Source organism: Crassostrea angulata, chromosome 3 (genome assembly GCF_025612915.1).
Source record: "Crassostrea angulata isolate pt1a10 chromosome 3, ASM2561291v2, whole genome shotgun sequence".
Lineage (NCBI taxonomy): Eukaryota > Metazoa > Mollusca > Bivalvia > Ostreida > Ostreidae > Magallana > Magallana angulata.
In genome coordinates, this window is record NC_069113.1 from 50,265,520 (window position 1) to 50,286,702 (window position 21,183).

The 21,183-nt window shown below is 35.0% G+C and overlaps 1 protein-coding gene across 4 annotated transcripts in view; it reads left to right on the plus strand.

Annotated features, from left to right (window-relative positions):
• LOC128178252 (glycine N-acyltransferase-like protein 3) overlaps positions 1–21,183 on the plus strand; it is a 77,367-nt gene that overhangs the window by 5,078 nt on the left and 51,106 nt on the right. The window contains exons 1-5 of one of the 4 annotated variants that reach the window (XM_052845343.1): positions 1,297–1,693; positions 3,377–3,484; positions 3,894–4,011; positions 4,142–4,265; positions 5,316–6,866. In XM_052845343.1, coding sequence (XP_052701303.1) covers positions 3,398–3,484; positions 3,894–4,011; positions 4,142–4,265; positions 5,316–5,742 — 756 coding nt within the window. In that variant the 5' untranslated portion in view covers positions 1,297–1,693; positions 3,377–3,397 and the 3' untranslated portion in view covers positions 5,743–6,866. Of the gene's footprint in view, positions 1–1,130; positions 1,694–3,376; positions 3,485–3,893; positions 4,012–4,141; positions 4,266–5,315; positions 6,867–21,183 lie in introns of those variants that run through there. The other 3 variants (XM_052845340.1, XM_052845344.1, XM_052845342.1) reach the window with 3 other exon arrangements.

The following is a 21,183-nucleotide window of genomic DNA, read 5'->3' on the forward strand; positions in this document are numbered from 1 at the left end:
AGTACCCCTAAACCTAGAAAAGGCTTGCAAAGAATTTCAGAATATTTTGAAAGAAAAAAAATTTGGTATTAAAATGGACCCAAAAAAGGATCCGGTGCGTGTACATATGGAGAAAAAAGGTGTCAGATTTCCTAATTTAAATGTTTGTCATTCGATGCCAGAAAATCTTATTGTGCCCTTGGATCCCGGAAATGTGGACACAACCTGTATCCCAAAGTTTCCACCGTATATGTTTGCCATGCCCTGCGCATGTCCTCAGTTCCACCATGCTGCGAGCACAGCGACAAATTCAGAGGAAGATGGAGAACGTAACCTACCCCTTAAAAAGAGAAAACTCTAAAGCGAAAAATTGAAACGTTGTATATATGTTGTTTATAAAACTTTTCTTTATTGCAATACATGAAAAAGAAAGTTCTAAACACAAAAAAAATTTGTTACCAAAAATATTCTTGAATCTATATTTTGAACAAAATCACTATTTCTGAACATATAGTTAAGGAATAAGGAATCTTTCTTTTAGTATTATGAGTTGATAATTTTGGTCGGGGCGTGATCAAAGACATTTAAGCCCGAAGGGCTTTCTGATAGATTAAATGACGCCCCGACCGAAATTATCACCTCATAATATTCAAAGAATGATTTCTTATAATTTTTATATTTATATAATTTTAAGCCACCGTACGATTAATTCTTTAAATATAAATAATTTAATTCTGGTTGTAACACGCTTTTGATGGGTTAAAAAATTTATTTTATATCGTATAAAGATGTTGCCTACGTCATAGTTAGACTAACGTCAAAAACGTATCAATCCGCCTGACGTAACGTTTGAATTTTGTAAAATTGGATGTCATTTTATAGATCAAATGACTGTTTTTATCAACAATTGATATCAGAAAAATTAAATTGTAAGGAATAAATTCAATATTTATTAGTTTTATATGAAATAAAATGGTTTGGCACGGTTTACGCTTTTTTTATAAACCGCTTTGCGGTTTATAAATCATAAACTGACCCAAACCATTTTATATTGTATAAACTAAGAAATATTAAATTCATTCCATAAATAAGCAAACCCTGCAAGAGCATCATTTTGGCGTTATTTGAAGTTACAGGTAACATAGTACAAAATCGATACATAGTGTTATCACAGGCAAATTAAAGACACTAGAAAATGTAAATATTTGGTGAGAAAGAAAGTGTGTGTGTGTGTGAATGTGTGTGTACAATGTAGGTGCGTGAAATTCCTGCTTGTGTTGTTTAGAAGAGGGGCGGTTCCGAAAGCATTGTGATGAATACTGTTTTCCTCGTTTCAAAAGAAATGGGCGTGTCTTATATAACTATTGACGTTCGATACAAAGTTTAGAACATTCCATTCAAACGAACATTTTTACAACTTCAATGCGCTTCATTGTAAGTTTTGTTGAAAATCACAAATGTTAGGATGCCAGATTTTTAAAGAACTCCGATGAGTTTTTAACAATTTTATGCATCTATTGCGCGCCATACATGTATTTGAAGAACCTATATTTTAACAGGCGGGTCGTGATTTAGAATACAAGTATCGAATAAAATTAACCTCATCTTGCAATTGACTCGAACAACACTATGGCTGTCCGTGAAGTTCTCCCTGAAGAGTATGATGACCTTGATCAGAAGCTAGAGAAAGAACTGCCACTGTCTATTTTAGTAGGTTTGTTTTTTGCTTTACTTCCGAGTTAAGGAAACTCGTACGTTTAATCATCAAAAAAGTTAAAATACGCTATCATCTGGCTACGAAAGACGAATAGGGTCACATAAAATATCTTTATCTCGTAATTACGAGAAAAGATCTCGTTAAATCGAGTTATTTATCTCGTTATTTTGAGAAAAGATTTCGTTATTACGAGTTAATTATCTCGTTATTTTGAGAAAATTAAGGTATCGAAATATCGAGAAAAGATCTGTTAGATCCAGTTAATTATCTCGTTATTAAGAGTTAATTATCTCGTTATTACGAGAAAAGATCTCGTAATTATGAGTTAATTTTCTCGTTATTATAAAAGAAAAGATCTTCTAATAACGAGAAAAGATCTCAGTTCCTGTGCCCTTATTCGTCTTTCGTATCTGCCCATGGGCTTTTATAATTCAATTCAATCTGCTGTGCATTTCATCATGAACTATATTTTCTAATACTAAAGAGAGAACAGAGCAAACTATGGCCATTTGGCATATTTTGACCTAGCTTCTTGGCATTTTATGTCCGAAATGCTGTCTTTTTATTTTCAATTGGTTTTCGATCCTTTTTAGGATTTAGATAAAATTTCACTCGTTTTCAATAATTTATTTAAAACAAAACAGGGGGAAATGATAGGTGAAAGTTACATTTTTATTAAAGAGCGTCAATATCAATAGGATTTATATAGGTATTTTATACGCATTTTATTTCTATATTTTATCCTATCGTTTACGATACTTTTCATTTTGTTTGTCGATAAAGGATTGGGCTGGAATTGTTGCTGAGAGTTGTAATCGGGCCCTTGGGGGACGTCATGACGAATTGTATTTAAGGAAAATTTTACTATTTATATTTCATCGTTGGTTAGTTTTTATTCTAAAGCCGACAGGTTATACTTGTGAAATGTAATATATCCTAACCTTGAAACAGGTCCTCTAGTTCTAAGGAAGCGTTTTCTGAGATTCCATACTTTTTAAACTTTGGCATTATTGATTCTTACAGGGTGATCATATATCGTAAAATGCCGGAAAAACACCACACATAGATAAATGTAGTTAGGTTAAAATCTGGTCAATTTTGCTTCTTATTCGACCTATTTCTTTAGACAGTCTTTTTTAAAATGATTGACTAATTATTACGTCATAATAAGTTTTATATATTTTTGCCGTATTTAACGGCTTTTAAGAAGTATAGTAGAGCATAAAACATTTTTTTTTTTTACTTTCCCTTTTAAATTATGATAAAATTAATTCAGACACATATAGTCGATTAAATATTATTTTATTGAGAAATTAAAGAAAATATTAAATACAGAAGCTGAAGGCATTCCTTATTTTTTCCTTCGTTAACCACAACCCTCTGAGATTCGTACAAAGCATTCACAAGACGATTTTTCCTCCCAGATTAGTTAAAAATTCTGATCTGAAAAACATATCTTTTGCGTTGTTTCTTGTCACAAAGTTTGAATGTACATGTATATAACTTTGCAAGACAAAATGAATTTATATATACCCTTTTGGTATTTATTGAACTGATAAAGCAAAACGTTAAGCTGTTTGTGATATAGTTGAGTATAGAAATATTTTATCGCGTTGAGCAACGTGGCCCAAAAGTTTTACATTGACCTGGGATTATTATTAACATTGTGTTCTATTAAAGGGACTAGTTCATTTCCGGTTGATGAGGAGTAGGCACCTGTTGAGAGAGAAGATGGTGTTGGTGGACAGTTGGCCAGACGTCTCTGTCCTTGTTATTGTGGATAGACAGGTGTGTAGGCCCAAAAGTAAACGGTTTGTAGGTAAATTATTATTAAAAAGGCTACCGTCGGATGACCTAGTAGCGCAAATAATGTACAAAATATATTTCTGCGACCTTCAAACACTAATGAAAACATTTTAATGTTTAAATTAGTCTATATAGTGTATAACACTTACATTAATTTGTTCTTGTTTAATCTTTACCAACAACTATTACGATAGACACTCATTTCTTCATATCAAAGCATTCCGTTAAAAGACAGTTTGAAATGTATTCAATCTACTTTTCCATCAAATCCAAGAGTATATTCAAACTCAAATATTCACTGTGTGTGTGTGTGTGTGTCTCTCTCTCTCTCTCTCTCTCTCTCTCTCTCTCTCTCTCTCTATATATATATATATATATACCATCATTCCAGATGAGAGGTACTGTGCCATTTGCAGCGGGTTTCTGCAGAGGACCAGACTTTGCATCAACTCTGGACTCTTTGCTTCAGACCGCCTCAAAAGGGTTGTCTCCTCCAGTTTATATCGTCGGTAAAATGATAAAAACGTTTTTCTAAGAATATATTCATGACATAATTTGTTTTGATTTCAGAAAGATAATAACATTAATACTTACACACTCTATATGTACCCTGCTGTAGACAGAATTTTGGTGTTTTAGGTTGTTCCACTGACGTCATCGATGCCCTAATTGGGCAGTACAAGTCAGCAAATACCTGTCCCTTCCGGAAAGACCACGGCAATAACTTTGTGTATGCACTACCTGCTGAAAACATTGTACCTCTGTAAGATTTCATTTTTTACACAGTGATGAAAATTTTGATAGACTCAACAATAGCAGTTTGTATAATCTAGATCCGCGCTACTCACCCATTGTCGTGCTTAAACATGTACGGAATTTGCATACAATAGATACTAAATTCATCAAGGCTTTTTTAATCAGAGTATGAATTTAGTATTTTACCATGACGGGAAACTGGGAGATATGAAATCGATGTTTCTTCATAGAATAATTTTTCGACGCCTGACATTCTCACAAACGCCTTCAGTGTTCATATATTTTAGGGAACGGTAAGGAAATTATCTTCGGTCCAAAGGTTTAAATATGATTGCACAATATGTGTCGTCTCCCTTTGTAAAAGAATATTAGAAATACAGAAGATTTTTTAAAATAAAATGATATGTCAAGATAAATATAACAAGACACATTACTTTTGCTCAAAGGCGATGGTCATTTGCAGATCAATACATGACACTCTGCCAAAATTTAAGAAAGAAGTTGAAATATCGCTCCAATGTAAATACGCATCGTATGATCCTCTGGCTATGATATTTAACATTTATGTATGATCTTATCTTGGATTTTTGTATGTTAAAATTATTAAACATTACTTATTCACCGTGTAAAGAGATTTCTTGATTTACAAATCAAAGAAAAAAATTGAAATTCATTAATAAAGTGTCGGAATACATGTTTATAATGAAGGCTGGGTAGTCAACGAATCACCTATTAGAGCTATCTTCCTAAAGATATGATTTTTAGGCTATAAACTTTTGTGTAGAATAGGAAAACTCCAAATAATTCAGCTGCAGGAGGCTGAAAGGTCAACAAATTACCCGTCTTTAAACTCTTAATCATGATATTTTGACCAAAGCTTATCATTTCGTAAAGAAAAGTCAAATATCGGAAATAAAATTATGCCACATTTTCACAGAGTTTGTCGTGCAAAATAGGTAAAAACGTAACATGGTCATTAAATGACACGAACATTCAGTACTCTAAAGTTTTATTTTGATGCATATTTTAAAAATTCATGGTTTTTTGTTTTTGTTAGAGCGATGCCAGATGGATTCAGAGAAACAGAGTTAACTGAACGTCACTTAGACGCTGTAATCAAAGCATGGCCTTACTCGGAGGAAATGGATAAGATAGCTAGTGTAGAAAAATGGTTTAAATACACCATTTCTAATTTTCCGACAGTTTGCATCGAAACAGATGATGGACGGCCCGTGGCATGGGAAATGCAGCAGGAGTATGGAGGCCTTGGGATGCTGCATGTAGAGCCCGAATATCGGAGGAACAAACTTGGAAGCATTGTCTCGAGAACACTTGCGAAAAAATTAACAAAGGAGGGACAACTAGTGTTTGCATGTGTAGATGAAATTAACGTCCCTTCCATTGCATTCCACGAAAAGAATGGATATGTGCGGCTGCCTTTCGAATTTTCTTTTATAGGATATTTTTTCGAAGCAAATAAATGAAAATAAAAAAAGATTTTACGATAGATTTTCCATTTTACAAAACATTTCACAAATATTACCTGTCATTGTATGATTGATAAATTCCTAGCTCTCTGATTGGCTGCTATTCAACAATCTTAATAAGTAGACGTTATATTCACCTGCAAGTCACCTGTCACCTAGGAGGTCAATATTACACAATTATTTAATGCTTGAGCAGTCAATAGACCCGAATATTTTTCTCGAGGTGGGGGGAACAGCCTTTGTCCTCGGGCAATAGATCATACTTAACTGTTTCCTGCACCAAGGGAAAAAATTCTGGTTTACTTGGGGTTTACTCTGGGTCCACTCTAGTAGACCGAGAGTAAACCCAGAAAGTAAATCAAGGGTTTAGTTGGGGTTTACTTTCTGTTAGGTTGGGTCTGATCGGCACTGTAACTCCGTTTTTAGTATGTTGTATTCAGAATTATTAATTACAGAAGTTTTTCATACCATTATGCATTCAGGTCATTGTTAATCAATACCAAGAAGACCTTAAAGATAAATTTTAAGAACAACAGTAAAATAAACATAATAAATATCTTAATTTTGTAGCAATTAAACTTTTTCTAAAATATGCTACCGGTGTCGTATAATTTAAGGTCCGCCCCGAAATATGGTCCGGCCGGACTTTTAATGTCAACATTAAAGGTCCGTCTTTCCCCTGTAAGAAAAGGTCCTACCCGTAATCACTTGTTAATTTCTTAAAGTAATTATTCATTTTGCTCATGTACATGTAGGACTGTACATATTACTAAATAAACAAGAACTCATATTGACGCAAGCGTCAAATGGGCCGCAAAAGTACAATTGTTGTATGAATTATCGTTGGTTGTTTACATAAAAAAAACACACTACAAAGAAAAAATAACGAGTTGGTTGTAATAATTTTAATGGTAGATTTTGATTTTAATTACTACATGTATATTTTCAGCAACATGTTTTGAATTTTAACATTTTACTATTATCGAGTTCGTTACTGTAAGCATTTCGAACGGTAAGTGTATGATCATTGCTATAGTATGAAGTAATGAAGAACACATTGATTTGTACATCATTTTAATACAAAGTTCAATTCATCATTATTCTATTGGAGAATATATATTTCAAACCATCTTGATTTTCTTGTTGTATTGTATTGAATAAAAACTTAATGCATTAGTTTATATAATTTCAAATGACAACATAATAAAACAAATGGATTAATATAAAGGTACATGTGCATGTATAAGATCATGCTCATCCGGTAGAAACTGCACGATTTTAAAGGTAAAAAATAAGCCGGATAGTTTTTTTCCTAAATGGAATTATAAATCTAATCTGCACTACAGTTTATGAAGATAATCATAGTTATTTAAAAGGAATTAAATATAAATCAGGTTAGCTCAAATTTTCAGTTCTTTCAGATTTTTGCGACGTCACAAACAACCTAACAGTCATTAATGACGTTACATTTGTGAACTTAAGAAAATGAACATTTACTTGCATCGGGATTTTCATTAATGAAGAAAATATCAATTATTATGCAGTTTTGGTTTGTTTTCTAAGTTGCTACATGTGAAGACTCGGTAGCCCCTCAAACACTTCTGTTTTACCCGCTGAAATGCGATCTGAATAAATAAAGAGTTGTGTAAACTTACGAACCTGCAGAGGCCGTCGCCATCTTATGATATTCGTAACAAATGGAACGCATATCGGCTTAACACCAGTGTTTTTGTATGTGTGTAGGACAGAAAGAACAAGCCCAGGTTGAAAAATATGATGATCAAATGTGGGATCCTGATGAATACATGACACATTTTAAAATGGTAGCTAATTTGAACAAGTGGAATGATGTAGAAAAAGCTCAAAGACTAGTGATCAATTTGAGGGCCTCAGCTCAAACACTGTTAGGGGGTCAACTCAGACAACAGAATGATTACAATACCATTAAACAAGAACTCTATCAAAGATTCTCCCCAAGAAAGAGAAGATGTATACAATTGTGAGTTTAGAGAGTACAAGAGAAAGTCAGGTGCTCTTCGGAGTGTCGCACAGAGGGGTTATCTGTAAATGCCATACAGCAATTTAGAACACTTTTTGGTTGACAGATACATCCATGGTTTAGGACATTCTGATTTAAAGAAACATGTGCAATTCAGACATCCTAATTCTTTGGCTCAGGCAATTGCGTTTGCCGCAGAGTATGGAGCAATTAAGAAACCTACATATGACAGGGTTTTCACAGTGGTACAGGAATCTGTAACCGACTCCAGTGGAATCCAGGGAAGTGCTCAATTCAGTCAATTAACTGAGAGAATGGCAGTATTAGAAAGAAAGTTAGATCAGCTGTTGAGAGTGAGTCCAGTGAAAGTGCACAGAACAGACAGAGAGGTTCTAGTCCCAACGCATGCAATTCTGTTTATCAGAATGGCTCAAATAACTCATACCGAAAATCATTTCACGAGACGACATGAGTCACATTTCGGGGACAGAGAGGGTCAAAGTAATAGAACTCCCAGAGAAATTATTTGCAATTTCTGTAAAGGTGTGGGTCACATAGAAACCAAATGTCTTAAGAAATCACAACATTCGGAAAACTAGAATGGGCTGATCTTGATGTCGAAAGTTCAGTCCATACTGAGAAAAAAACAATCAAACAAGTTAGGTTTATAGACCAAAAAGATGACAAAAATATTAACAATCAAAATAGTATTGGTATTCAAGTGAAAGAGAAACTAGGAGCAATGTCGTGTGTTGAAAACAACGATAAGCAAAGTTCAGATTAACTTGCAAATGTGTCGTCGTCCAAGAACTATTTGAGTGTCAAGGTCAGCATAGGGAATGCACTAATTTTAGCAATGCTTGATACCGAAGCATCTGCGTCAATTCTGTCATCAGAATTGTTTCAAGAGTTGGGGATGGATTTTGCCCATTTACAACCTGTCTCTGTTGTTTTGAAGTCTGTTAAGGGAGATAATCTAGAAATTTTTGGGAAAATAGAGTTAGACATGCAAATAGAAGACAAAGTTTTCAGAACTCAGTTTATAGTTGCCAACATTCATTTTTCAGATCACATGTATCAAGCCCTGATATGTCTGAATTTTATGACATAGTATGACGTTTGCTTGAAAGTAAAGAGGAAAATCCTCAAAACAAAGTTAGGGAAAATTGGAAAAAGGAAAAAGATTTCTCCCAGAGATAAATATGATCAAGCTCGGGTAATCCTGAGTAAAACTGTAAAAATTCAAGCTCATTCAGAAATGTTTGTTAAAGGGACACTTAATAGGGAATTGACAGGGGAAGAGGGTCTTCTAGAACCATCAGATTACATTAAGCATAGAGGTTAATTGGTGGCTAAGTCAGTAGTAAGACCAGAAAAACAAACAGTCTGTCTATCAGTACTGAATCTTAGTAAAAAAGGCATCCAGCTTACTTAAGATACAATTGTTACTTCTGTACATGTTGTTTCATCAATTATAGCCCCAAGTAACACTACCGAACATGAGGGTGAGAAAACCTCCGGAAATGAACTCCCTGCTCACTTGAAATGTTTGTTCGATAGTTGTCCAACTGATCTCACATCTGAAAATAAACAAAAGTTGAAAGATCTGATTGTTGAGTTTCAAGACCTTTTCTCATCTCCTGAGGGTCCCTTAGGTCACATTAATTAGTAGAACATGAGATTAACACAGGAAGTCAAAAGCCCGTGAAAATACCATCTCGTAGACTCCCATAGTCACAGAAAGAGATAATTGATAACGAAATTGACACAATGTTAGAACAAAATATTATAGAACCTAGTGGCGGACCATGGTCATCTCCCGTTCGTTTGGTTATTAAAAAAGATGGAAGTCCTAAATTTTGTATAGATTTCAGAAAGTTAAATACTCTTGTGGAGAAGGATGCATATCCTCTTCCTAGAATCGATGACATCATTGATACCCTGGCTGGTCAACAATGGTTCTGTACTTTAGATCTTGCAAGTGGTTACTGGCAAATTTCGATAGCTATAAAAGATATTCAAAACAGCATTTAGCAGTCATCGAGGCCTATTTCATTTCAATGTAATGCCATATGGTCTTTCTAATGCCCTTGCCACATTTAAGAGACTGATGGAAACTGTTCTAAAGAGTTTACAATGAAAAAATGTTTGTGTTACCTTGATGATGTCATTGTTTTTGGAAAGGATTTTGAAATAAATCTTAGGGAAGTTTTTCTTATGTTTAGGGAAGCGAATCTGAAATTAAAACCTTCAAAATGCAAATTATTCAGGAAGAAGTTCAATATTTAGGACATATTGTTTCTGCTCAAGGTGTTCAAACCGATCCACCAAAATCCATAGACGTAGAGAGTTGGCCAGAACCTGGTACTCGAACGCAAGTGAAAAGTTTTCTAGTTGACAGAATAAATATATTTTTGTCTTCAGGGAGGAGGAATGTGATAAAACTCATCCTATATCATATGTTTATTTTATTAAAAATCATAGGGTTTGTGGGATATTATAGACGATTTGTTCAGGATTTTTCAGAAAAAAAAACCCCATGCTTTAGTAAAGACAAGAAAGAAAGTTCCATTTGTTCCATTTACAAGAGGGTGAAGAAAAAGTCATTGCTTGTGCAAAGCACAGAGATATTTTATGCATTATTTCTAGGTAGAAAGTTCCTCTTGAGGTCCGATCATGCTCCACTGTTATGGTTAAAAAGATTTAAAAAACCTGAGGGTATGATGGCTAGATGGCTCAGTATCATTGACTCTTATGATTTCGAAATGCAATATCGCCCTTAGCTTGGAACAAACACTTAAATGCTGATGGGTTGTCTAGAATTGTTCCTCGACGGTGTAAGAATGAGTCTTGTGTTGATTGTGCCGAAAAAAATTTTGACTGTATTGATGCAGAGTCTGAGGTTGGGGGTGAACATTTTGACTTGAATCAGTTTTTTCATAAGGACCAGACTGTAACCAGTCTGATGCTGATCAAGATGTCTCAGTTCAAGTTGATGACAAAGTATCTCTGTTGTCCCTAATTGGCTTGATTCTTGGTCTAGGGAAGAACTTCAAGATTTCCAAGAAATTGATATTGTCATCTCACCAATCATGGAATTGTTTAAGAATTCATCTTTAAAACCTCCAAAGTCGCAAAATCAAGGTTTTCATCCAGACTCTGTCGAATTCTGTGGTGTCAGTGGAATTCCCTTGTAGTTGATAATGGGTTACCCTACAGAATACTGAAAAATCCATTTAGATTAAGTGGTGAACGAAAATAATTTGTGGCACCTCGAATTTTACAAGAGAAATTTTTTTTTGTTCAATTACATAAAGATCTTCAGGTCATTTTGCCATTGATCGAACTGCTGATTTGATTAAACGAAGGTTCTATTGGTCAGGTATAAATAAATGTTTCTAAAGATGGTGCGCACAATGTGATCTTTGTGCAAGGTGTAAACCTGGACCTGGGTTAGGTAAAAGTCCTCTTCAACAGTTCATTGCCTCAGTCCCATTACAAGTTGTTGCTATCGACATTCTAAGTCCCTTACTTGTGACAGAAAAGAATAAGGAATACATCATCGTAATCGGTGATTATTTTACAAAGTGGAAGGAGGCATATGCTGTCCCATACCATACAGCTCAAACAGTTGCAGACAAGTTGGTCATAGAAGTTTTTACAAAGTTGGGTTGCCCCGAACAAATACATACTTACCAGGGTCCAGAGTTTCAGTCAAATCTTTTCAAATTAGTTTGTGAAAAATCTGAAATTAAGAAAACAAGAACAAATCCGTACCGTCCACAATCGGACAGATTAGTAGAACGTTTTAACAGAACATTAATTCAAATGCTTTCAATCTTTGCAAAAGATAACTAAAAGAATTGGGATGATCATCTCCCATACCTATTAATGGCATACAGAGCCACAGAGCATAAAAGTACTCACTGTTCCCCTAATCTACTAATGCTAGGAAGAGAAATTTAATGTCCCATTAATCTCATGGTTGGAAAGCCCCCAAACGACACTGAACATCAATGTCCGGTTCAGTATGTAGAATGGATGAAATATGTTATGGGTAACGCGTTTCAATTCGCATATGAAAAAATTAGGTGTAGCAGCATAAAGACAAAAATACTATCAGGACAAAACGTTGAATGTTACTATTAATTTTATTATACTGAATGTCTTAATCTTAGAGACATTTTATATTGCTTTTATATAGAACTGACGTGAATTCTACGGCGAACCGTATGCGAATAATTTACGCGCATGTAACAATTCGTTGTGTAACCCGTTGCTAAGTGTGTTGCTAACGCTTAGGGTAATCGAACGGATTATCAACTGCGTCTAAACCAATCAGATTTCAGTATTTAACATGAAAGTATAATATTTCAGAATGAAAACAGAGAGCAGAATGCAGGCGATGCAGATGATGCAGCTGTACCAATTGAGGTTGAACCGTCAGTTACAACCAGAACTGGACGTATCGTGAAACCACGAGACATCTTAGATGTATAATAAAACATAATTTACCAGTGTTCTTCTGTTCATTCTAATATATGCAATGCATGCACTCATGCACTCTAGATATTTATATGTTGTAAATAAAGAGATTTTATTAATATTGAAATAAGAATCAAAGATAATATAAATTAGATTGTTCTAAAACATCGATATTTGATTATATATATTATTTTTAGCCATGGAGTTTGAATTTGATTTGAGCGACTTCGAAAGTGAATTAAAGAGCTTTGAGGAGGAACAACGCCCAATATTCCCTCCCCTTGGGATGACATGTCCAGTGGCTGAGTGCCCAAACCTTACCTACTTCAGGATATATGGCCAACTTCTTGGGCACTGGGTAGATGTCCACAAGGAGAAGAGAAAGCGATCAAAATGTAAATCCTGCAAGAAATGTTTTAAAACAAAAGCATCAGCAAGAAAACACGTAAGCGCCAGTCATCGTAAGAATAATGTGGGCGGTTTATTGGTGGACATAATGGTACATAACAGATCTTATATTTTACCTGGGAACACACCCCTTCCGAGGAAAATGTCACAGATAGAGGAAAGGGCAAGAAAGAGAGAAAAAAGAGGAAACAACTGTTAGAGGAGTGCGAAAGAAAGATTTGTGTTCTTATGATAACAATCAACGATTATCCACATGTCGAATAGCCATTTAATGTTTTGGTTTTTGGTATACCGAGCTCGATTTCTTTCCGAGAAATGTTATCCACACACTTTTTGTTTCCAAACAATAGAAAAAATACATCGGGGCGGGCCATTTTCAGAGATGCGGGTGGTGATGAGAGTGTAACAATTAATTCAATGTGGCCTCGCAGCACTTTTAAGGTTTACTACTTGAATGAAATAATAAATACGTAAAAAATTAAGGGAAGGTCATATAAATTCCAACCGGACCTCATTTCTTTGATATAATTCTAATATAAGATGAACTCTATACAAAGCAGCAGCACTTTACAGAATCTACCAGGAAAGTAGAACTTAATTATCATTTAAATTTTTAATTCAAGTAAGGGTATGCCCTTGTAATATTGAAATTTGTTTATGACCTCCATTCGGGAGAATTATTAGCACATGCCACATGACTGTTAATTTAGGGGACCACACTAAGTGTAATACAAAGTAGAATTTACTATATTGTTTCATTTAATATTACTTGTATATCATGATAGAATAACTTTTCATAAATATTTTGTTATAATAGATGCATCGGTTAATGAACGCTTAATTCCGCTGATATTTTCAAAGTAAGCTTTAACAGTGCTCCGCTAACACAAGCAAGCTTTGTGTCAATTTTTACCTTCCAATCATTTTCAATAATACATGACATTCAGCAGACAGGAATTAAGCATTTTTAAAACAACAATGCCCATGAACTTGCCCAAAAGATCTTTGGTCAAGTTCATGAAACACATTTAGGTTATAAGCAATATCTGTGTGAATTATTAGCTTCTAATGTTTCTGCATAAAACGATACAAGCCGAACTTTTCCTGCCAGTGGCCTTGACCTTGTCAAAATGACCTTGGGTCAAGGTCATGACCAAGTCATAAGCAATCTGTGTATAAAGTAAGAACTTCAATGTTTCTCCATGAGAAAGATATGGACTTGGCACGACTTTGGCACGGACACACGGATGGATGGACAAGGTGTTTCAAAAAAAACCGTTCCCCCAATTTTCTTTTGCGGGGATATAATAATTGGTCGAAATACATCACCCTACTCTATATCATAATAACAGCCCTGCCTTAACACCAAAACCCCCTACCAAGGGGCCATGAAATTCGTAATTTTGGAACTTTCCTCATTATAACCACGTACATGTACTTAATTCATCGAATTTATATACAGGAACAAAGGAGGAGATTTTCAAAGAAATACTGCAAACATTTAGGACCCTAACACCAAAACTCCAAGCCAGGGGCCATGAACTTCACAATTTTGTAAGAGTCACTCAAGAGTCCTTATCATAACTATTCACTTAAAGTTAATCTGCTTTATATTCAGGATCAAAGGAGAAGAGTTTTAAAGAAATTTGAATAGATTTTCATTATATAATCATTAGAGCCCCACCCTAATATAAGAACCCCGAGCCAGGGTCATGAGCTTCAAAATTTTGTAAGAGTGAGTCTTCCTTATCATAACTATTGCACTTATAGTTCATCTACTTTATGTTCAGGATCAAAGGAGATGTTCAAAGAAATTAAAATGCAGTTTCATTATATAATCATTAGAGCCCCACCCTTTCACAATATCCCCGACCCAGGGGTCATGAATTTAACAATTTTGGAAGAGGCATTCTTTCCTACCATAACTATGTACATTTCCTTAATGCATCTGCTTAATATCCGTTGGCAAAGACGATGTTTTTTTAGTCGAATTAATGCATTCCTCGATATAATCACTAGAGCCCCACCCTAAAACAAGAACCTCTAACCCAGGGGCCATGAAATACACACTTTTAAAAAGGTATTTTTCCTCATCATAATTAGGTACCTAATTTATGGGCTTAATACCCGGGAGCAGAGTAGAAGACTTTCAAAGAATTAATGCATTTTCTCTGTACGAGGGTTTCTAGAAAAAATTCGCGGATAAGTTTGATTGTGAGCGGACTATACATTCGCATGATACGAACGAAACTTTTCAGATTTAAATTTTACGTGTTTTTTAAGAAATATGTAATGATTTTGATTTGTTAAATGCACCATAAAATCATACATCTTAATCATTATGATAAGATATGCTTCATGGAGCATGCAAGCTTATTTTTTTTTTTTTTAGATTTGTACGTGTTTTTCTTTTATGGAAGAAACTGTACCGTTTAAGCGGAAGCATAAACATACACGGTATTTCATAACACGTCACAATAACTTATGAAGGTCAGTTTGTGAAAGTTTCAATTAAATTGAAGAATTTTTTACCGTTTTATCGCCGAATTTGGACGACTAACGCTTGAAAATTAGGTCGTTAACCTTAATGGACATCTTGGTGCAGCGGGCGGTCATAAAATTCTGTCTGCAAGCAGGAACATATCTGATGAAGACCAAGATGCTCTTAGATGCCACCAAAGATGTGTCAAACATGTCCATATTTATGAAATAAAGGTTTACATTTCTAATCAGAGGTTTAAAGATGGAAGAACTGATATTTTGAGCACCCTGCCCCCCATAAAACACGGATCTATGCACCTAACAATTTTGGGTCACCTGAGTAAACTCGGGTGACCTATTGCTATCCGTTGTCGTCTATCGTCGTGCAATAACTATTTTACATTTTTAACTTCTTCTTAAAAACTACAAGACTGATTGTTACCATATATAGGTTGAAACATTTCTATGGTAAGAGAAATCTAAATTGTGAAATTCATGGCTCTACCACCCCCTGGGCGCCACAAGTGGGTCAAATATGCCCAAAAAGCCAAACTTTCAAAAATCTTCTAATCTACTTCTACACATATGAGGAAAAAACTGGTTGCATAGTTATGATGTCCATGAAGCCCTCTATCATAATTGTGAAATTCATGGCCCCTGGGTCAGGTGTTTTAGCTCTAGGGTGGGGCAAATATGGCCATATAGTAAAAATATATTAGAGAATCTTCTTCTCTACTACCATATGTATTTGTTTAAAAATAAATGCTTTATTATGATGTCCATGAAGCCGTCCACCTAAATTGTAAAATTCATGACCCCTGGGTGAGGGGTTCAGGCTTTAGGGTGAGGCCAATATGGCCATATAGTGAAAATGTATTAAATCTTTGTAAATTTTCTTTTCTACTACCATATGTGTTTGTTAAAAACTATATGCTTTTTTATGATGTCCATGAAGCCCTCCACCTAAATTGTAAAATTCATGACCCCTGGGTGAGGGGTTCAGGCTCTAGGGTGGGGCCATATAGTTAAAATGTATTAAATCTTAGAAAATTTTCCTCTCTAATCCCATATATATTTGTTAAAAACTTAATGCATGATTATCATGTCCATGAGGCCCTCTATCAAAATTGTGAAATTCATGACCCCTGTTTAGGGTTCAGGCTCTAGGGTGGGGCCAATATAGCCATATAGTAAAAATGTATTAAATCTTAGAAAATCTTCTTCTCTACTCCAATATACATTTGTTAAAAACCAAATGCCTGGTTATAATGTCCATAAGACCCTCTACCAAAATTGTGAAATTCATGACCCCTTTATAAGGAGTTCAGGCTCTAGGGTGGGGCCATTAAGGCCATATAGTAAAAAAGTTTTAAATCTTAAAGAATCTTCTTCTATACTCCACACTGAATAAATGGTTATGATGACCACTAACTCCTTTACCTAAATTGTGAAATGTATTGCCCCTAGGTCAGGGGTTCAGGAAATGGGGGGGGAATACAGTGTTAATGCATATAATGTTCCTCTCTATTCTCACACATCTGTATAAAAAACTGACTTATAATTATGTTTACCAGGAAGTCCTTCTTCCTCATCAGTTCTATGTACTTAGTTCATTTTTCTAACATCCAGAAGCAATTGAAAAGAATGTTTAATGAATCAATGAAAGTTTCTATATATAACCATTAGAGCCCTGCCTTAACACCAGAATCCGTGATCCTTGGGCGTGGAAATTCCCAATTTGGAAAGAGGCATTGTTCCTTATCATAACTTTGTACTTAGTTCACAGGGTAAATACCGAGGAGCAGATGAGAAGATTTTTAAAGAATCAATGCATTTTTACTATATTATCGTTAGAGCGCCATCCTAAGGTCGGGTACCCTATCCCGGGGGCCAAGAATTTCAAAATTTTGGTAGACAGCTCAATGCTTATTACAATCATGCCAGCAGTTTGGTTGCTAGATATCCAGGAGTAAAGATGATTTTTAAAGATTCGATTGATTTTGATGCTTCTAGCCCCATCCCTCAGGCCCCCGACAGGCAGAGGTCATAATTTGCACAATGTAAACCCCTCTTTACCCATAGATGCTATATGCCAAATTTGGTTCAGTGGTTCCAGAGAAGAAGCTAAACATGTTCAAAATTTAACGAACAACGACAGACGTACGACAACCGATGACGGACAAAAACAGATAGCAATAGGTCACCAGAGTAGCTCAGGTGACCTAAAAATAGATATTTTGATTTTTAACATTAAAAGCATTTATCAATTGCCGACGCAAAAGAATTAAACAGGTATGTTTGCATAAGATAATGATTTTACATATGTAGTTGACATTGTCCACGTTTCAACCTTTGTCACTCTTATCATTGATGACCTTGCCTATCAAGATATGGTAAACAGTAACTTATGACTTACATAACGTATCGCTCTGATCGTTGTATCTCAATCTGGAACGCACATTCATTCATTCATACTTTGTTTCCTCCCAAAGGAGAAAACGAAGTGACATACAAATTATAAATTCTCAGAAAACATTAAGTAATAGAGAAAAAGATGAAAGAAAAAAAACGATTAACAAAACATATATACATAAAATATAATAAATTGCAATATTGTTCACAAAAAGCTCGTCAGACCTGGAAGTTATGACGTCACACAACGTACGTTAGAACGGAAGGCTCTGGGCTGCATTTTACAAAAGAACTTTCGACAAAGTCGGAAATATTTACAGTCTCGTAAAATGATCTTTAGAGAACAAAATTGACATAAAACCATTTGTTTTCAAATATTTCATTTCTCATAATTATATTTTCCAGCCATAAGAATAATTCATTGATTAGCTGATGACCAATTAGTTCTTTGTAAAACGCAGCCCTGGAGTATTGGGCGGCACATGAACGTACTAGACAAAAATTGGCCAGGTAAAAGGACGCATGGAGTGACTTGTCCAGCGGAGTGGATGCATGGCGGCCAATTAGAGTCATATATAGGTCATCTCTAGAGACACCGCTTAACTCTGCAACTAGTGGAAAGTCATAAGAATTGAAAAATCACGCTCCACCATTTATTTTGACGATCGAAAGTAACTTGACACGTAAATAAGCAGTGACAGAAGACAGCCGTGAATGCGCGATTACACAACACACAGATATACCGAATTTTATTATAATTGCAATGCATTTTTGTACTTTTGGCAATAAAGTTACGCAAACTGATTTCGTCGGGAGCTGATGAATATTTCCATATAGATGCTGGTACAAACGTATAACATGTGACGATTTTACAGCCCGTCTGATAATCTTTTACCTGGAGTCTTTGGTTGGGAAAATTCCGTTGTACAGCCAGTCTTGTACTTGTAAGTAGTTTGCTAGGTCGTATAAGTGAAGAATGTTTACGATGTTGGGGATAAATACTCTTTTGCTTGTCCGACAAATCTATCATAAAGGACATCAACCGAGTGCGAAAGATTTTTTTTTCGGCAGGGCATCGCAATCCAAGCGGCAAAGTCTTACTGTGGAAAGGAGTTTTCTTGTGTCAATTTCTGCTGATAAAAGTGAACGTAAAATGTGACTCGGATATGTCAGATCTGGATAGTGTGGGAAGTTCCAGGGCATTTTTGCATTCAAAGTGTTGAAATGCATTACGTTGTTGTAGATCTGAAGAGCTCATATTACTCCTCAGCTCACATTCATATAAATCCGATGGAAGAACTACACATTTATAAAGAAGAAAGACTGTCGCAAGGTTTAAGTACTTGGATCCAATATCAGATAATGCTAAGTAGGATTTTATACCCTTTTTGCCTGCATCAAATATCGCGACCGATGGTTTGCATTTCGAGTGCAGGTTATATCTAGATGGTGTACGACTCTTTCTGTGGTACTTCAGTTTGTCCAGGATGCCATGTGAATTCACGTTTTTGATTGTTGCATTTGGCAAAGAATGTTAATACACAGGATTTTTGCGCGTTAAATTTAAAACGCTACTTGCACTAGTATGACTACATCCAATAATCTCTGAGGCTGCACTGGCGAAGTGGGAATGAGCGATTGGTCATCTGCTACTTACGCCAAAAACACCAGAATTTGAACTGTTGAGTTTTTAGACATTTATTAGATCGTTGATACATGTAAATATTAAGACTAAGTACAAGATTGTAGATAATTCCCCACCTTACCGGATGCCTCGGTATACAAAAAACCATCTCGATCGTGTTTGATTGACAACCACTGAGCTGACCGTGTTGGAATAGTAGTTTTGTATCAATGACAATGCTTTGCTAGTGATTCAAAGATTGAAAAGTTTAAATAGAAGTACATTCCTGCAGACAGTATCGAAAACGTTACTTTCATCGAGGAAGATGACATAGACATTATTATTTTGTTCAATGTTTAGATAAAAAGAAGCTGTTAAGCAGCCGAGGTTTTTTTGGAAGCCTTGTTGCTGTGGATTGGGAATTTTCATTTTGTTATGCCTATATCGTATATAGGTTATTGATCCCAGGAGTTTAACAACTCATGCATGCACTCTAAACTGCTACCTAAAGTTTTTTTTTATGAAAAGAAACATCTCTTATCACGCTAAAAATGTGGCTGGATATTTTCACCATTTATGCGTATCTTTATAAGTATAATCAACTATCTAATTATGAAAATACAAATGGGAAAAAAATTAATGAAATGCAATAATTTTTACTTTCCGTTTTACTCAATTTAGCGACAGTGCGTTCAGCTTCACTTTGGACAAAATGGCAACAGCTGCAATAACTTTTTCAGCAATAAATCTTTTAAAAATTATATAATTATGATATCAATAAATAATCTCATTATTTTAAGCGATTGCTACTAGAATAAAAATGAACTCCAATGATACAATGGAGGAAAATACAACCTGTAATTACTATTTGTTTTGCCTCGGACTAGAATGTCTCGACGTCATTGGATAAATCGCGTCACGTGATTGCCTTATAAATTTCATTACACGGCAAGCGTCAAAATTTATACGGAAACATGGCGGACGTAACATGTAACGTTATTTGAGCTGATTTTTTACACAAGCGTTTAACCATACCTTTAATTTTTAAACCCCAAAATATTTAGAGTGACCCGCCTTTGCCCGTGACGTAATAGTACGATCCTACGATGGCACCCAGGCCAGGTTTGTACAGATGACTGACGAGGAAGGAATTAGAAAATTTAGCCATGAATTTAATTGTTTTATATTATCTATTGTTGTTTACATATCAAACTTTACATATCAAACCTCGGCAAAACAAAACACCTATTAGGTTTGTTACTGACTGTTTACCGCCTCGCCTTTTATGGACTTTATCGACCCCACAAATTTCTGTAAACAGTCAGTAACAAACCTAATAAGTAATAGTCACTAACGATGTAATAATTGTGATAAACTATTTTTTCAGTTTACGCTCTATAACACTGTAAACTATTTATCTATTTTTAATTTGCATGTACGACATATATATAAATATAGAAATTCATTTTCTAGGCTTAATGCCTTCAGAGGTCTTCCTGAACAAAACGTTCTCATACGACCACAATACTCCCAAACAATTGTGAAAAAAATAGTGCATTATTAACCACTACCTACTGAAGGCTTTTTATAAGCATGCATACGAACATCGAAAGGAAATGCTTGTTAAGAATTGGATTATTTAAATGCCTAACATCGATGTGTTAAGTTTCCGCCACTAGAGGAGCGTATTTGTGGTTTCGTATGATTCCATTGTGTTAACATTGCCGTAGATTATGTATATTTGATAATTTAAAAAAAAATGATTCGATGAGGAAGTACAGGCGATATTTGCAGTTAGTTTCGAAGTAAACAAAAGGATGAATACATTTCTCTTAAAGTTTTCAGATACCTAATTTTTCAGTTGTAGAGATGTCATATCGTTTCCGTTAATAATGAAGCCTTGGTCAACATTTAAGTGTTAGAGAGGACGTCCTATATTTCATTAGAGGTCAGTGTTGTTCTTTTAAGTATAATCAATTAATTTGCCTCCTCTTGGCTGACCTGGGTCAACATAATGGTTGTCCGAGTT